The 19,257-nt window shown below is 36.1% G+C and overlaps 2 protein-coding genes across 3 annotated transcripts in view; one reads left to right on the top strand and one right to left on the bottom strand.

The window, feature by feature from the left end:
- Positions 1 to 1,401: 1,401 nt before the first annotated feature.
- LOC113049230 (hyaluronan and proteoglycan link protein 1-like) lies at positions 1,402 to 9,413 on the top strand. The gene is made up of 4 exons (XM_026211391.1): positions 1,402 to 1,665; positions 6,569 to 6,898; positions 7,651 to 7,953; positions 8,042 to 9,413. Exons 1-4 carry the CDS (start codon positions 1,602 to 1,604, stop codon positions 8,329 to 8,331), a joined length of 987 nt encoding a protein of 328 aa, XP_026067176.1. The 5' UTR covers positions 1,402 to 1,601; the 3' UTR covers positions 8,332 to 9,413.
- Positions 9,414 to 10,622: 1,209 nt separating this feature from the next.
- The window catches only part of LOC113049228 (versican core protein-like), a 31,538-nt gene continuing 22,903 nt past the window's right edge, over positions 10,623 to 19,257 (bottom strand). For both annotated transcript variants that reach the window (XM_026211389.1, XM_026211390.1), the window contains exons 9-15: positions 19,048 to 19,161; positions 18,477 to 18,590; positions 16,517 to 16,675; positions 16,102 to 16,184; positions 13,683 to 13,827; positions 13,201 to 13,383; positions 10,623 to 12,187 (exon numbers count right to left, since the gene is read on the bottom strand). In XM_026211389.1, the coding sequence (XP_026067174.1) occupies positions 12,045 to 12,187; positions 13,201 to 13,383; positions 13,683 to 13,827; positions 16,102 to 16,184; positions 16,517 to 16,675; positions 18,477 to 18,590; positions 19,048 to 19,161 (941 nt within the window). In that variant the 3' untranslated portion in view covers positions 10,623 to 12,044. The remainder of the gene's footprint in view (positions 12,188 to 13,200; positions 13,384 to 13,682; positions 13,828 to 16,101; positions 16,185 to 16,516; positions 16,676 to 18,476; positions 18,591 to 19,047; positions 19,162 to 19,257) is intronic.

Here is a 19,257-nt window from a genome sequence, read left to right as displayed (position 1 = left end):
TCTTTGACTTAATAACTCAAAACAGCATTTTTAACCAAATCACCTTAACCAGTAAAGAGCAAGCAAACAAACAGCCCACACTAGTTTTTATAACCACAATTATTATTTCATCAGATTGGTTCTTTTGTTTTTAAGCATTTGGAACAAAATAATAAGCAACTCGTCACATCATCTGGCGTAGTCAAACAATAGTAAGTGTTTAAGGCCCACATTATTACCATTCAGAACATAAGTGAAAATGAAAATATTTATGAACCATAAATGAAAATGAGTCATCCACGCTAAGGTGAGATTTCCAGTACGTCATGCTCCAATCCAGAGGCGCTTCCTCATTTTCCACAGTTTCTGTGTAAATCAGTCACTGCGATGGTACTAGCATAATGGCCCATGTCTTCTGTGTGCTTTTTTTCAGGGTGGGGAACATATGACTCGATGGACCTTTAGTAAGTATCACGAGGCCGTGTGGGGATGGAACATATACCTTAGACTCACCTACAGTCTATAAATCACAGCTGCAATAACTGTGACAGGGCTAAAAACATCATCTGCATTGAACAGATAACTCCCTTTCACCATCACTCCATTGGGACCACTAAGAAAAGTTTGTTTGTTGGATTTCTTGGTTGATCATTAATCTGCCTAGCAGGCTTTGATTTAAAACATCAACGCAGCAGGCATAAGCAAATGCAAAATCAATCAGCAAAGTCACATTGCACTAGACATGTATTACAAGAAGGTGAAGAGGTGTAATTATGCATTTGGAGAGCATATGAATGGTGATCAGTGTTTTTGATTAATCTATTCTTAGTGGAGAGTCCATTGTTTCCAGTGAGACATTATCACTATTTGACAGATTTGTTTTGAAGTGCCAAGACTAGTGTCTAAACTGTATTTAAATCAACATATTGTGTCACACAGTCCTTTGTTAGGCAATATATATATATATATATATATATATATATATATATGTGTGTGTGTGTGTGTGTGTGTGTGTGTGTGTGTGTGTGTGTGTGTGTGTGTGTGTGTGTGTATAAATATATATATATATATATATATATATATATATATATATATATATATATATATATATATATATATATATATATATATATATATATATATATATATATATATAATATTCAAAGCTTCCTTTTCTGAATTTAAAGGCATTTTTCAGTAATTACTGCTGACCATAATGCAGCTAGCACAAATGGCACGTTTTTAATCTGCACGTCTCCCCTTTATTCTAAATGAAGAACCACACATGGCAGAAAGGGAAGCTGTTCTTAAATGAGGGTGTCCTCACACACACACAAATGTAGGGTGATGGGCTTCATCTCTCTTAAAAGGGAGGGGGAGTGGCCAAAATTGGCCAAGGCTTCAATATAAGCCTTTTGTATGGACCTTTGAGGAGCCCAATCTTTCTTGTGGCACAACTACCAACACCTCCACCTCTTCATCGACAACAAGAGGAAGAAAGTATTTTACCATACCCCTTCCAGATTCATTACCTGACTTCTTTTTTTTTTTTCTTTCCCCCCGTTTTGTTCTTTTGCTTTTTCTAGTCAAAGGGCCTTAAGGCAAAGAACAAAAAAGACAAGATGATCGCTCTGTTTTCCTTGACACTGGTGGTGTTTGCAAGCAGTCTACAAGTCGAAGCACAAGGTAAGAACTGCTTCTGATCCCCTCGTGCATGAATGAATAAATGAATGAATGAATGACTGAATTAATGAAATTATGGTTCAGCATGCACATGTCTGCATCTGTGCACATGAACGCGTGCTAGATAAATGTAAAGCTGAAAATCTACACAGCATATATTTGTAAAAAATGTTTATTATTTATTTTTTATTAAACAATCAGATGCTAATAAGAATGAGGAATAAGATCCCCAATGGATGAACATAATTTCTTCTATGTTATTACTATAACCGGATTTTAAGACAATATTTCACTATTCATCTCTAAAAGACTCCTCCCACTATACAAATGCACACACACAGCCACAAAGATTCAGCTCACCACAGACTATAAGCTCTAAACCATGTGCTGCAGGTAATTTAGCAGTTGTTTAACAGTTGTTGACAGATAGTGGGGAATGTGAGTCATTACCAAACTGACTGTGAAAAGTGGCTTTGCTGATCACATCTGAGTGCAGATCTAATACCTTCCTTTGAGGATAAATGCAAGATTGGCTTCTAATGGCCAGTGATGTCATGAGCATATTGGTAGTCATGGAGACATGGTGGACCTTTATATTGTCAGTACGCAGCTGTATAGGTGATGCCAAATCCTCAGAATTTACACTGATGCTACTGAATGTATGTATTTGACAGGAGCTACAGCAAGATTAACAGCTTCTGAAAATGTAAAGAGTCCCTTGCTGAATGCAGTCATTTTGCTTCTGATGTAGTGGCCTGTAAAGTGATAGGTTTGCATGTATTAGGCTGGGCTGGGGCTAACGGAGAAGAGGTGGGACTGGAGGAAGGAGTGAAGGTTTTGTATGGTTTTGGGCTCTTAGTGACTGCTCAAGATGGGCCTGATTCACAGAGGCTCTGTTCAAGACGTAATGCAGCCATTAGTCAGACATAGTGATTGTGTGTGATGGGTGAGAGAAAAGGGAAGATAGTGAAAGAGGGATAAAAAACGGACTAAATGCATATAAAGAGAGACAAGTAAGATGATTATAGGAGCCCCATTCAGTTGTGTGCAATAATTCATGCTCATAGCTCATACTTTTCTGAAAAGTGTAGGAAGTGAAGTTTAGCCATCAAGACTGTCCAAATGTGAGGGAATGATTCCATATGATACTTTTATACACAGATGCAAAATCAGGGTGTTTTCATGCATATAGTGTTGTGTACCTCACACAACATAATTTGTATTTTAAAGGACTCCTCCAACCCCATTGTTTATGCAGCAGATGTGTTCAAGATGCCAGTGGATCCCAAATACTTACATTTATTAAATGGCCATGTTGATTAAATGATTATAATGTAAATGTATAGCACCCTCTCTTTTTAGCTTTCAGTTTACAAATGTCTCTAATGACTGGGTTACATAACCTTATTGTGTGTGTGTGTGTGTGTGTGTGTGTGTGTGTGTGTGTGTGTGTGTGTGTGTGTGTGTGTGTGTGTGTGTGCGTGTGTGTGTGTGTGTGTGTGTTTAATTTCTTACAAAAATGTACCATTTTCTCTAAATTATTATTAAAAATATATATTTATTATTGTTATTTTAAAAAATATATATTATTATAAAATATATATATATATATATTATTACTACATTAGTTCTTAAAAGTTCTTAGGGTAGGAAAGAGGCACTTTTAAATATTTCAACTACCCAAGCACTTACATTTTGATGTTCAAGAGTAAACACTTTCCTTGTGTTTACTTGCATGGAGATTTACTTGACAGGTGGGATTTGGGTATATGGATAACATTATCAGTTAGTGGGTTTGGGATTATATTTGAGAGTTGTGCAAAATTGGTACAATGATTTGCATGTATTCTACCAACAAAGAGATGTGTGGAGACCAAATCTGAAAATCCTATTATAAAAAAGAAAGTTGTACTTAATCAATTGTTTTTATTTATTTTTTTTCTGAGAGATTTTACATCTGTTCTTTCTGGTTCCAGCTTGTCTCTTTGGCACACTGTCTCCAAAGTGAGAGTTTAATAGGAAGAATGTGTGAGAGAGAGTGCATGACTCACGATGAAGTGTAAAACAGGATCAGATGTGTGGTGTTAATAATTGAAAGGATTGTAGGGCTCAGTTTTAATTACATCAACAACAACAGCAACAACAAAAGAGGATTATCTCGAATTATTTGGTCATAATGTGAATGATGTGTTGTATAATTAAAGGTGGAAACAGTACAGTTTAACTTGGCTTCTGATCCATGAAACATTCAGATGTTTGTACCATGTGTATTCATTCTGAGCACATCTTGGGCATGTTACTATATGTGGAAAGGCTCCAGCTCAGCTGAGTAAAGAGTAATAGTGGACTAAGTTAAGGTAAGTGGTTTGAAGCATAAGGGAGAAAGTCTTGAGTGCCTGCTAATGAGTCCCATGTTTGTTTCAGACATGTGGGAAAGGTTTTTCTGCAGATACATTGCATCTGAATGTTAAGGTTAGTTGTAAAACATGTTGGTCAGAAGCACAAAACCCTAAGGCTAAAAAAACTGCTCTGCGGAAGACACAGGCTGGAAGACAATGTGGCTGAAGAAACTGTGCATAAACTTGTACCTAAAATGTACTTTTCAAATCAAGAACTCATATCAGAGAATACTTGAAAATCATTAGATTAATATGCATGGTATTATAGGATTCATTGAAAGTTGTTGTTTGGTAACAGTTTACAAGAAGTTTCAATACATTAACATTAATGCATTAGATATCATGAGCCAAGACACCATGAACATTTTACTTTATATATTTAGAGTAGTTACATTTTTTGAATGTTTTCAAAGAAGTTTCTTATGCTCACCAAGGCTGCATTTTTAATTAAAAAAATACAGTAAAAACTGTACAAAATAAAGTAAAAATAATAATAATAATAAGATCACAGTTTTAAATAAGTGTTGTCTATTTTAATTATATTTCAAATGTAATTCATTCACGGGATGGAAAAGTCATCAGCAGTAATGACTCAGGTCTCCAGTGTCACATGATTGTTCAAATCACTGTATTGATTTTTTGATGAAGAAACATTTATTATTATTATTATCACAGTTGAAAACCTCTGTGCTCCGGAAACAATGATATATTTTTTGATTAATAGAAAGTTAAAAAGAGCAGGATTTAATGAATAACCGTTCAAACCGTTGCAGTCTATCAGTCGTATGATGTAAGTGGGTTGAAATCACAGCTTTGGGAGTCCAAAAACATACACAAATTAAAAACTGCGGCTTGTGATGATACATTTATGTGTAAAGAGACAAACCATTGGTCTGTGCAAGAAACTGAACAGTATTTATATAGTTTTTTACCTCTAATTTTCACTGCAATGTCCGAACTGCAGCTCTTCTTGACAACATGCGCCTGACGCATCTTCTTCTTCTTTTTGCTTAGCCAGCTATCCAGTGCATTGTGATTGGCTGAATACCTTAAGCGTGTGATGGAACTGTTAAACCCCTTACCATACTTTGATGCCATGTTCTGGTGCGACGAGAAAAAACCAATACAACCCATTATAAATGACGCATCTGTAGCATCCAGTGGGCACATAGTTGATTATAATGACTTATACTGTCTTTTTACACTTTGCATTGCATCATGCTGCGTAAACATCATCAGAGAAATGACAAACAACAAGCTCTACTCTACACTGCTCAGAACTCATGTTTGAATCATAAGTGGCAAATCTTTTAAATATGAAAACGTACTTACAGACTGTGAGTCAGCATTATTTGGCAGAACACTGGCTTTTTTAGGCTACTCTCCCTGGAAACAGTCCTCATCCTCTGTAAAATGTGTTGCACACATACAAATATTTGGTTTGAACTGTTCTGGAACAGTGTTGTAAAAACAACGTAACCATTGATTTCTAGTTGTGTCTTCTTTTAGAAAACCAAACAAAGTAGTTTTGCTTTCACAATGAAACACATGGTACTTTCATGACATAGTGGCGGCAGCAGCAGCAACAATACTACAGTGAGAATAAAAGTTACGCCTTTTTTCTTTGCATGTAAATATTGGTTAATGTTATACAAATCTTCCCACACAGTGACGTAGACGTGGGGGCATGTTTAAACTAGGCAGTTTAATGGGGCATGGACGAGTCTCAACTTTGGGTTTGAGACTTTAGTCTTTGCAACTTTAGCGATCTTATCTATTTACGAGCAGCTTGTAACACTCCAAAGAGAAAGGAAAACTTGAAATCACATCACATGACCCCTTTAAGGTAAAACTCTTTTTTAACATTATATACTGTATGTTTTTACTGTCACCTTTGATTCATTTATTGTGTCCTTGCTGTACAAAATCATTAATTTCTTTAAAAGAAAATGGTTGAATAATTTGGCAAAATGCATCTGTAGACAGTTTAAACCACTGGGAAAATGAGACTCCATGGTGCATTAAGCTAAATCTAATAATGCCTGCTGTGCAATTGATACAGTACTTTGATGGAGACGTGTAGCCTGCCAGGAGAACTCTTGGGGGCGGGTTTAGTTTCCTTGGTATCCATCAAATATTCCATCAAGAGCTGTGATGGACTGGGGTCTCCAAGACTCAGACAGAGATCAGGAAACCTCTTAAGGAGCTTAATCAGACAAATTTTCCCCTAACCACAAACAGACATAGCAGCTACTACAAGAGATATAGTCACAGCAACTGTGAGCAAAAAGTTTAGCTTTAAGGAGGGAACATTTGTCTTGACGTAAAATGGGAAAATGGTGTCTGTGGTTCTTCTGCAAGCACATCATCTGATTCCAGTAAATCATAATTGCATAAATGCTTTTCTTTCTTTTGTGGCTACTGTAGTCTTCTTCACACTCAAAAGACAAAATATATGGATTGATCAAAAACAATTGCTATAGACATCCCATTTTGTTTAATTTCAGGTTGGGGATCAAGGATTAAGGTCTACGCCAACAAAGGTGACAATATCACCCTGCCCTGCGGACTGGAAGGTCAGTCTACTATGTTTGGAAACAGAATCAAGTGGACCAAACTTGACGATGACTCTACAGAAACTGATGTGCTCATCTCCATGGGGCTCCACAAGAGAACCTACGGAAATTTCCAGGACCGCGTTTACCTGTTGGAGATGGATGACAATGATGCAACTTTAGTTATTACAAACCTAGATATGAACGACTATGGCACATACAAGTGTGAGATCATCAACGGCATGAACGACAATACTGTTGAAGTGGACCTTGAATTGCGAGGTAACTTTACTATACTTCCTGGTTTAATGCATTATTTCATGATATCAAGCAAGTTGTCATTGTACCTGTAACATTTATATTTAGCATGCTCTTTTCATCCAAAGTCACTTACCAAAGCCAACAGTAGATATTTTCCATACCTTTCTACTTTTTGACATATACAGTATGTATGCACTGGCTGTAATATGAAACAAATGGACATTGATGTATGAACTTATTTCATTCACTTTTTACAGTTCAGAAGCCACATTTAAACTGTTCATTCCAATAAATAGTCTTCACCATTAGCACTTTAAATATGAAGACACTTTTTTTCAACACTTGTTTTTGCCACTCATCATTTTCTCACTCTTCAGTAATATCCTGTAATATGTGCTCTTGGCCAAGACCATAACTTCAGAGAAACAAAAGGGGTTCTTTACACAGAAAAGTGAGGTGCATGAGCATAATGAAACAGGCTGGCAGAACTAGCCATTGTTAACCTTGGAACAATGGAGTCTAAGATTGAAAAGCCTAAGACCTGCAAGTAATTGTCTCTCTCTTTTATTTTTCTTACTTTTTTTCTGTCTAACACCGTACCACAAAAATCTCTTCAGCAAAGCAGGGAGGCTCTTAGAAAACTAAAACCTAGGGTTTTACTAATATCTTTCTTATTTGTTCAGTGGGGTGGTCCTAAAATATCTTCATCAGATCAGTCTGATGTTAAACTGAGTTGAACTTTTCTTTAGGGAAAGATTAACTTTCTGTTACAGGGGTTGTTTTCCCATACTCCCCTCGTCTGGGTCGGTACAACCTCAACTTCCAAGATGCAGAGGCCGCGTGTTTGGAGCAGGACGCTGTGGTCGCCTCCTTCGAGCAGCTCTATAGGGAATGGAGAAATGGGATGGATTGGTGCAATGCTGGCTGGCTCAATGACGGAACCGTGCAGTATCCCATCACCAAACCCAGAGAGCCCTGTGGAGGCGCAAGGACCTCAGCTGGACTGAGAACCTACGGCCGACAGAACAAGTCCAACAGCCGCTTTGATGTGTTCTGCTTCACAGCCAGCCTTAGAGGTGAGTTAAACCATTCAATTCTAGTATAAAACTTTGCATAATGTTTGTCTGTGTCCACAATCCTGAAACTCTTTGGTTCCAATGACAGGACGCTTTTACTACTTGATCCAGCCCAAGAGGCTGAACTTTGATGATGCTGTTGACGCGTGTAAGAGAGACGGAGCTGAGATCGCAAAGGTGGGCCATATATACGCTGCCTGGAAGCTGCAGGGATACGACCATTGTGATGCTGGTTGGCTGGCCGACGGTAGCGTTCGTTACCCTATCTCCAGGCCCAGGAAGAACTGCAGTCCCACGGAGGCTGCGGTTCGCTTCGTTGGCTTCCCAGACAAAAAGCAGAAATTGTACGGAGTCTACTGCTACAAACCTGAGCCATAAAACGCTTCATGACACATAACCAAAGAGCAGCAATACACAGATTTCCACAATCAAACTTATGAATGACTTTTTGCATGAACTAGCCATAACTGTGACAATTATAGAAGGTATACTGTAAAAACCAATTACATACTGCAGCATTCTGAATATTAATGTAAACTGTTATTCTACCTATCATGTACAATTTATATAGATTTGTACACAATATGTATGAACAAAGAAGCAACGAGAATAACTCCAATTGCATTCATGAAGGAATTTTTAGCTGGAAGGAAAGTTAAAGTCGCATCATTTTGATCAAAACCCATTTTAAATGTACGTTTGTCAAAGATCTCCATTCTGATATTGCAATTAAATATTAAAATATTATTGAATAGTATAAATTTGACAGAAAGTTTTTTAAACTTGCCCAAACTGAAATAAAAAATGGACCTGACACCCTTTCTTTTCCTATAAACTTGTGTGATCTTACTCAAATTCTAAGTTTCTTTAAAACTATGTATTTTCTGTATTTCATGTGTTGCTTTATCATCCGATCCTCTGAACTGTGATCTCATATTATCTGTTTGGAATATCAAATGAATGTGTTTGGCCCTCAGTTTTAAAATGCTTATTAACAACTATATGAATACACTTTATGTTCATCCATTGTTTCATTGTAACATTCGTTCCCTTAAATGTGTATTTTGTCTTTTTCTTGTGTTTCTCCCTGCACATATTTTCACAAGTATTTCATCACAGACAGAGACAGAATTTGACAAACTGCTAATGATGCATTGAACTTTGTTAAAAAGCAGAGAACGGCAAACAGAATTTACACTCAGAGATTCTTTGAGGACCAGTTGTATATTCAACGTTTCAAGACTATCTTAAGCCTAACTGCTTAAGATACGAATAAGTCTCGAATGATATCAAATATTCTCCACTTATAACTTTGCTTCGAACTGAAGAAGCCACAGTGCACATACGTGACATGTTGCTTGAATCTGTAATTTTTTCCTTTTTTTTTTTTCTTTTTGAAAAATCTGAAATGCATTGTATGAATCAGATTTTAAATGAAAAATAAAACCCATAAAAATGAATTGGCTTTTGTTTCATTCTCATTTAAACTGTTATTTTTTTACAATGCCTATAACCATGGATTTTTAAGGTCCAGATGCTGATGTTTGTTGCAGTATTAATGCCAGCTTGGCTTGGTGTGTGTGTGTGTGTGTGTGTGTGTGTGTGTGTGTGTGTGTGTGTGTGTGTGTGTGTGTGTGTGTGTGTGTGTGTGCGTTTGCGTGTGTGTGTTTGCGTGTGCGCTTGTGAGACTTTTTATTAAATTATTTAGAATAGCGCTATCTATCTCGACTTTTGATCTATGAGAAACTTTGGAAACATTTGCAGGAAAAACTTGCTACAATTATACAATGTTCTGTGAGTAATGCAGACCTTTTTAACTTTAATTAATTCAAGTTGTTTAAAAATAAATAATTTCTGCAATTGAAAATAGCAACGTGTTTTCGAATACTTGAAATGAGAAAACCGTCAGTATTAACTACCAGTGACACAGCGGTACCAGCGGGGAAATACATTCATATCAAATTAAATATGGCAATGTGACTACAAAAACACAAGGCACGTCAAAAGTCTGTCTCTGTTTGTCCTGCAACATAACTGCGTAATATACTTACAAAACTATAATCAACAAAGGTATGCAGCTTGACAAGAGATCACATGTTGTACACAAAGTGCAATCTAAATGTCGTAACAACAGTAAACAAAATATCAAACTATATTCAACCAATTACACTTATATCTCAAGGTCATAGTGGATGTATGATTAATTCAAACAGGTGGCCTATAAGCTACCTCATCATAGTTTCTTGCTGCCAGTCTAAGTTTTCATTTTAAACTCTTATTTGTGTAAGTATTCTTTTGTTGTTGTTGTTTTTAATGGTATTAATGTGTAAGTGAATTTCAGATTTACAAACCATAATTCAGTGACTATATCTGGTAGAATTATTCAGGCATCAAGTGTCATTAAGTTAGTGAACCAATACCATCTGGTGGTCAACATTAGGCACTGCTGATGATACTATAGTTACACTAAACACAGTTTGCTTAATCCTGTTACTGTGCATTTTATTATATTGTTAAATAGATTAATGTTATATTAGATATTAAATTTGTCAATATAAAAATATTTCAAATTACACCCATAGTATTAACTACTCTCTCTCTACCATTAAGCCCTTCCAATTGACCAAAATTCACTTCATATCAGAACACAAAAAGACCAGGAATGCAAGTAGAATATAATAGACTTTGTTTACACAGAAGGCATAAAAAACATTCCTTACAATTTTTTTTCCATGTCACAAACATTCCAAACAATCACATTTGACAATAAACAAGTTATACTATAAATATAAAAAGGTATGTGCACTTTTGAGAGGGGAACAAAAATAAAAATAAAATAAAAAAAAAAACACAAGAAGTAAACACACAAAAGAAAAGATCTTAAAGAAAAAATGCTTGGGAATAAACAAAAGGATGACCAGTTCAACAAACATTTCCTATTACTGTATGAATCCTCTTCTTTTGGTCCATTGATACACCGGGAATGTCTTAATGAAATCCAAAATTCTGAGTTCCTAATGTCATCTATTAGTCACATCACTGCCAGCTATGGATACACTGTGCTCTACACTAATATACTGAACTCCATCAATGTACAGTTTGGCCAAGTGAAGTCCTCAGTGTGTTCTATCTCGCAACAACAATGAAAAAACAAGGAGCTGCGCAAGAAATAAATTAGAGGCATCTTGTTAAAAAGGCACTCGCTCAAGTCTTTTAGGCATCTCACAAAGTACATTCTCTTTAAAGTAGTGTTAAACTGTCTGAGAAAAAGATAATGAAAATGTTGATGAAAATGATGTGAAGTAAATTATTTTTGGTTTATACATAACTGACGGCGGAATTAAATGTGTGTGAAACAGATTTGCATTGTTAACACTTGAAGGAAACATCAAAGAGAGTAATATAAATAATCTCCAATCTACATGGCTTTTCAATAGTAAATAGCTTAAAGTCAATGTATTAAAAATATTAAAACACATTGTGTTGACTTTAAGATATCAAAACCATCCACTGCATTGGATGGAGTTTTTAAATGATATTATTGGCCTTTTTGTACCACAACAAACACTGACTCCATGAAAGCCATTGCTCACACTTTCTATATAAATATATATTTTCTTCACATTCTTTTGTATGATTTCTCATTTGTTCAGTAAACAGCAGGATGTCTGCATACACCTGTGGTTCTTGTAAATTTGAAGAAAGATTGAAAGAATCATATGGCAAAGTGTGTATCAAAATGTACCATTATGTTTAGAAGCTAAAATAGGTTGCATTAATATAGCTCACTTACATCTGGATTGTGAGTTAAAATTTATGAAAGCACTGTGTATTCCCAAAAAGAAGCAGAACAGATGGAGGGCAGGTCAGATAACTCTGTGTTTTCAGAGGCCAGCTGAATGTGTCCTTTATGTAGTTCTTAAAAACCATCTCTCTTAAAAAGATAAAAAGCCACTCTTTCATTCCAGTGATATTCCACTCTTTTCTGGTCCTTTTAAGAATCTTTTCTTTTATAATCTTTTCTTTCAGCCAGCAGGCAGATCCGTCATATGCTATCAAAATACATTAAAAGGCTTGGGTTAAAACAGCAACTATTGTTGTGTCCGATTGGGTTTTACACCATGGTGATGGTGTCGTCGGGGTACATCAACAGAATGTTCTGCCAATCTCTTCTGATGACTGCGAAAAACTCGGTATGTCTCATACCTTGCGTAGGACCTTTGGAAGTTGGAGGCTGAAAAGGAAATACAAGTATATTAAATTAAATTAAACTTTAATGTAAAACATAAATCATATGCACACTATTGTTTTAAAGTTTAGGATTCAGTAAGTTTATTTTCCAACAAAAAACCATTAAGCAGCTCAAAAGTTTTTAACATTGATGATAATACGCATCTTGAGCACCAAATCAACATATTAGAAGACAGGAAAACACAACATTCAAAAATATGTTAAATCAGAAAACATTTATTTTAAAGGTGTAGTTCACCAAAACATGAACATTAGATGTCTATCTGCTTACCTGTTTATCTTGATTTACAGATGGAGGCAAAAGAAAATAAATAAATTAATAAAAAATAAAAAAAATAAAAAAGCCTCTCTGACTCTTACGGAGCGATTTAGCCTTATATTTTTTCCTGCGTGTCATGTGCGGGGCTCCGTAGACTCTTTATGGCGGATCGCAGACTCATGAGTGCATTACTGCCACCTATCTCTCAATTGGACAATTGACACTCCTAATTGAGATTGTAGATAGAGTGTCAATGGTCCATTTTAGAGATGGGTGGCGGCAATGCACTTATAAATCTGCAATCTGCCATAAAGCAGAAGAAGAAGCCTCACGCGCCTGCTGCTGTGAAGCGCGTTCACGAGAGCTCTAACAGTTCAGACATTGCGTGAATCAGAGGAAAATATATATCTATATATAAATAATGTTCAGTTTTGTGTTTTACACATCAATGTATCGTCAGGAGCCGCATGGTTTAATTTGAATTTGTCTATGCATGTTTTTTTTTTTTTTTTACTCTCACAGATTCTGTTACCATTTGCCTTGCACTGTACGATTGAGAGACTGCAACGACTGAAGCTAATAATCATTATTTGTGTTCTACTGAAGAAACAAAGTTACCTACATCTTGGAGTGCAAGTATAAACTCAAACCCGAGTATACCATTTTTTCATTCAAGCTCTATAGGGATGGTTGTTGTAAAAAAGTGTTGTTGTGATAGATTTTCACAAAATACTTACGACTCATGCAGGAAATCCTGGGCAGATCCCACGAGCCGTCTCCTCTGCAGTGAATGGTGGGAACGTGTCTCTGGATGAAGCCGTCCATGCACTGGTACCTGATCAGGGAGTTGATCTCATAGCGTGGGCGCAGCTGGCCAAATGTGCGGGCGTTAAGGACAACAGGAGGCTGACTGCAGGACACTGGTGAAAACAACACATAATAGAGTAGCCATCAGTAATGGAGCACTGAATCTTTAATGTTATTTTAAAACTTTAGCTGTTTTAAACAATTGCAGACAAATCCCCCCCCCCCCAAAATGCTCTTTATCTTTCTATAAACAACTGAATATATATAGAGTACAGCAGTCATCCAAATTTTCACAGATTCCCTATTATACATTTTTATTTAAATACCACTGATGGAATTTAGACTGAAAACAAATGTCTCTGATGACTCTGAATGACTGAAAATGCCCCTCATCCAGGTGCTAAAAGCTCACCTGTGCCTTTCTTGCAAGTGAAGGTGAGGTGGTAGTTGCAGGGAACATCATTCCACTGGCCGTCCTCATGCCAGATAATAACCACACAATCCTCCCCTGAGGAAAAGAAACTGTCTGGCTGGTTCGGTCTCCAGTTTTCATATTGCTGCAGAAGAGGAATATAGTTAGAGATGAAAAAGTTAATGTGAGAGACAATTATACAATAGAAATACATTTCCGATGTATTATAATAATTATATTATGATACACTTTGAGTTATGACAATGTCTTTTTGGAGTGGTTAAAAGAACACACCTGCACAACTTAAAATACAACCTGTCTCAAAACAGGAATACACTGCTCGTGCTGTATATATTTTTTTACATCTATATGTACAAATTCTTATTTTTTCAGTATACGGCAGGATCCATGCATACACCTGTGGTTCTTGAATATTTATATATACAGTACAATAACTGAATATTATAGTTCATCTATATTCGGATCCACATTTTCCCTAAAAATCCTTTACCTAATTTGGTGTTCCAGGTTGAAAATGATAACTAAAAATGCTTGTAAATATGTTATATTATTAATAAATCTTGTATTATTTTTTTTTTTTGTTTGTTTGTTTTGTCAACTTACTTTATTTCAGTTAGCACATTAATTTCTTTTTGGACCTTGCAACTTGGTTTTTGAGTGAAATAGCATTATTAGTGGATAATTTAGGCAATATTCACTCAAAAACCAAGGTGCATACAACTCAGATTAACGAAGCCTATGGTAACTCAAAGAAAGAAAATTGATAAGAAGTTTAAATCCACGATTTGGTAATAATTTAGCATAACAAGAAATTTAAAGCAATTTTAGGCCAGTCATTTTTGACTAGAGGGGGGGGGGGTCCTTTCTAGGTCGAAATGACAGAATTATGGCATAAGGGGTTTAATAAAAAAATAATAATATTTGTGATATACAGTGTGAAAACAATCAAAAGCTTTCAAGCAGAGAATTACTCTTTGTATGGAGGACATAAGAAAGGCAATACAATTATAATGACACAGACACTCTCCAGTAGGGGGCGCTAAGTATACACATCACCACTAAACTGCAATAAGCAGATGCAGTGGTGTAATGCAGTGGTTCCCAGCCACATTCCTGGAGTCCCCCCAACACTGCAGGTTTTCCATGTCTCCTGAATCAAACACACCTGATTCAGATCATCAGCTCATGAGTAGAGACTCCAAGACCTGAATCAGGTGTGTCGGGCAAAGGAGAGATGCAAAATGTGCAGTGTTGGGGGGCTTCCAGAAACAAGGTATAATGCATTTGGAAGATAGTAGTGATAGCTGTAGTTATAGTAATACATCTATATTCAACCATCATGGACAAACTGTATTCACTGTATTTTCTAACCCTTCATACACCATATGATGCAAGTATGATGTCACCCGTCAGCTCTCTCAGCGGTGTATGAATGCACTGAGAAGAGAGTAGCAATTGAAAAGACCAACCTATAAAAAAAGTAACTAATAAAACTTACATAGACAAACACTTTACAGTGAGCTTGAGCTGATATATTGAGACAGATTTAAAGTGTTTTAAGGGTACTATTCCAGATGTGTTTATTCCGCAAGTACACAACAGATTCTGCAGAGATTCAATTGTACAGTATATTGTTTTAACATAACAATAATATGAATTTAAGTGTATATTGGCTTATCTACTTTTATTTTTTATATATTTTTTTATAATAAATTAAATCTGTGGAGTTTGGACATACGTAAATTACCAAACATAATCTCTTAATGTAGTAACTCTTCTGTATACAGAATACAATAAGAGAGCTTGTAAACTCCAGAGGACGTTTATAGCCCCTCACTAATGTCAGCTGGACTGAACTGTCACACACTCACATGTGAGGTCTGGACTGTATCTAGTGCAGTCTGTTCCAGGTGCAGCTCATCCTTCACACCTCCAATACCTGTCCACACCTGGAAGCTTCCTCCCCCCTTTTTATTTTGATCCTCCAGCCCTGAGAGGACTTCCACAGATGAAAACTCCTATCTCCTGCCCTCCAGGGATTTTTGGCCTTTCCCACAAAATGCTGCCGTTATCTTTGAAGTGAGAGCCCAGTCAGGACTAAACAACTGTAATTAGCCATTTTCCTGTTCAATGGAGGAACACCTCTAGAACCAGGGAGATGGTTGCATATATCTCCTGTTTTACTATTTTCTCCACATTAACAAAATATTTGTAAAAACGACCTCTTGTTATTTAAATAGCTTTTAAAAGAACAAAAAATCAGCAAGCATCATGGATGATTCGTGGAAGCTTTATAAATAAACATTATAAAGATTTCATCTACATTGTCCACTAATAACTGTGTTATCAATACCATCTTTCTAAAACAGAATAAGAACATTTTGAAGACTGTTATTACCACAACACTACCATCCGTCCACCGGAAATCATTCTCAAACATCTTATCATTCAGACCGATCCACTGGTAGTCATGGCCAAGGCCTACGAGAGGAGAGAGAAACAAAAGTCATTTCACCAGCCATATTAGGAACTCTTTGTCAGAGGTTAAAAATAAAGGCATTTTTGTTCTTATACATCACACTTCCTGCATCTGTGTGAAAAACTAAGCTTTCTTTAAACTCTAAAGTCCTCTTTGGCTAAAGATTCCTGAGCCAGTGGACTATTCCATAACTCTGATCACTTTTGTAGTGAGAAGTAAAAAGAAACAGCATCCTTCCACATAAATAACTGTTAGTTTGCATTTGATTATATGCAATTGATTAGAGCTGATGATATAAGATAGAATGACCATAACTTGGTTCATGTATACTCACGGGTGATGTACTGCTGCTCCTCATGGGACAGGACACTAGCAAGGTGCGCCCCCTGGAGACGACATTCACGCTCTGCTGTGTCCCAGTTACGCCGATGGGGAAAGAATTTGTAGCAATGACCCTGGAACTTGTGCCAGCCATAGCTGCATGTTTCAGTGTCTGTAAAAAAAATCATGTGTGAGTTTTTGTTGGTGCATTACACATAAACTTGACGTGTAGACACTGAGACTGAGATAATCCTGTTGCTGGAAGTGTAAAAAAGGTGCTTGGTATTGTCTACTGTCAATTTATTTTTATTAGTCCTTTGCCTTTGGGCTTATACTGTGAGGCTGTTATCAGTAAAATAAATCAAACCTTTCTTTTTTTCTTTCAGTGGCGCTCTTTTCAAATGAAAATCATTTCTCACTCAGACCGGACCTGAGGGAATATAACTCCCTTTCATTCTCTTTTAAAATTACATGTCAGTTAAACAAGATCAATTAGAGCAAGAGCTACACCCTTGTGTCTATCATATCAGGAAGCCTATTCATTTTTGCATAAGAATGTCTACAGTGCTATGGTGAAAGATTGGGTGCTTTGCTCTGAGGCATTGTTTAAGAAAGAGACATTGGAGCAAAGCAGACCTGTAAAACAGCCACTAACCACTTGGAACAACTCATCGTTTTAAAGTAAGCATATTATGAACCCAGCAATTTATTAGTCTTCTTGACAAATGATTTTAAAGTTCACAGATGAGCATTTGATACTATGATAATATTACATCTGCAAATAAAGTGTGTCCTATCAGTCGCAGTAAGAATGTTTATGTGCACTGTTATAATCAAACTGAAGCCGGTTTTTGAGCTACAGTCTCTGCTGGTAAAACTTAGTCAGACTCACATGATATTTTAGAAAGACAAATTATTGTTTTAGTTCAGCTGAAAGCAAACTTTTAAAGTGCTTGTAAACGCACTCACTGACTGTTTGTGGATCAACCCAGGACTGCTCTACATCAAGCTGAGAGCTTTGAATCCTTGTTTGAAATCACTGTGATTATAGAAGACTTGCCCTGACAGAACCAATTGGTGGTGGTGAGGGTCTCTCTAAACTTTCTGCAATTAACATGAAGGAGGGGAAAATGTCAGGTACTAATGTGTTAATATGTCATAAAATAATAAACTATACCTAAGAATAAAACTCTCATTCATTTATAATTATACATTAATCATCAGTAATATCAGTTCAAATGCATGTGGAAATGCATGAAGCAATGTTGGCTTGTGATTTTGGCTTATCATTTAGGATAGATTGCATTTAGCAGCACTTTCTGCATTTATGCTTTCTCTGTAAACAGCTATGTCTGAGACTAAGCCACTTCCACTAACAATCTGAATCACTGTTGAATCACTGAGCAGTAACAGGAGGCAGTTTCTGTGCAGGAGACTTCTTTGTGTCTGTGATGTTGAGTCTGTAATGTTGAGTTGGCTTTCATTTGTTTTAATTGTGGCAAAAGCCAGATGCAAGTTAAACTCAAGATACTTCACTCTTAAAATGTTATTGTAAACAAATACTTTGAAGGGGATAAAACTCTCAAGAAAGTAACCTAACTCATGTAAAGTTTAAATCAATATCTACAGAGTAATTAGATAAAGAGTGATGATCTTAACAGCTGTGCTTGAATTAGAAACGTTAAAAAATGTTTCATCTTAAGTAGTGGAAAGTACACCCTAATTATGTCTGTCTGCTAGCATAGAAAAGTTCTGGAACAAACCCAGTTTATTACATCAAGTAAAAATCTATTATCTATCAGAATCTACCAAATCATGAGTCACATTTACCAAACTCATATCTGCCAAGAATGTCTGACTATTTTTACAAATGATGAAATCATTTGAAAGGCTTATCTCCACGGCAGTCTCTGTGGCTACAGTAGATTCACAAGTTACTAAAAATGAAGTGATTATGTTAAATATTATCTTACCTTGTTCACACAGTGCTCCTGCATAACTTGGAAGACATACACAGGTGAATGAGTTAAGGCCATCAATACATGTTCCTCCATTACGACAAGGGTTTGTGTGACATTCATCAGTGTCTATAAAAATAAATTAAAATAAGATATTTGTTATTATAATTGTTATTATAATTAATAATTACTTAATGCACATGTACTCATGTGCATTAGAATAAGTTGGAGTTAATGATAATTTAAAGGGGCACAATAGAAGACTTTGTTGTGTTTAAAAAACAAACAAAATCCAAATTATTGATCAAGAAATGAAAATGAGTGTAAGACAGGGTAAGACAAAAAAGTACATAATAATAATTTATTTATTACATAATTTCCATAAATAGAGTAAAGAAGGTCCAGTACTATAGTGACAGACATGCTACTTCATGGCTAAAACTATCCAATTCATTCAAACAGAGAAGCAGTGTGAAAAGATGCAAAATATGTAACTTGTCATTTATGTTTTGCCACAGATGGCAATACTGGGCCAAAGTTCTGTAGTGCACCTTTAATAAATGAATGAAACACTGATACAGCATACCTATTTCACACTGGTCACCACTGTATCCAGGTGGACAGCTGCAGATCTGAGCACCGCCTATTTTTACACAAGAACCGCCATTTAAGCAAACATCAGCAGAACAGGAGTGAACATCTGCAGTAAGAGAGAGAGGGGGTGGGGGGGTATAGCCATGTTATAAAAATAATGGTATAGGTATAGAAAGTACAGTATATGCATTCTGTTAATTTG

The sequence above is a fragment of the Carassius auratus genome, chromosome 30 (genome assembly GCF_003368295.1).
Source record: "Carassius auratus strain Wakin chromosome 30, ASM336829v1, whole genome shotgun sequence".
NCBI lineage: Eukaryota > Metazoa > Chordata > Actinopteri > Cypriniformes > Cyprinidae > Carassius > Carassius auratus.
Note: the sequence above shows the minus strand (reverse complement) of the source record. Positions and strands in the feature narration are given on the sequence as shown.

What these genes read in the sequence shown, in the direction of transcription:
- LOC113049230 (XM_026211391.1), top strand. Translation starts at nt 1,602, where the DNA reads ATGATCGCTCTGTTTTCCTTGACACTGGTGGTGTTTGCAAGCAGTCTA. An exon ending in AGTGGACCTTGAATTGCGAG is followed by an intron (nt 6,899 to 7,650) that starts GTAACTTTACTA and finishes TTTCTGTTACAG; the next exon opens with GGGTTGTTTTCCCATACTCC. An exon ending in CTTCACAGCCAGCCTTAGAG is followed by an intron (nt 7,954 to 8,041) that starts GTGAGTTAAACC and finishes TTCCAATGACAG; the next exon opens with GACGCTTTTACTACTTGATC.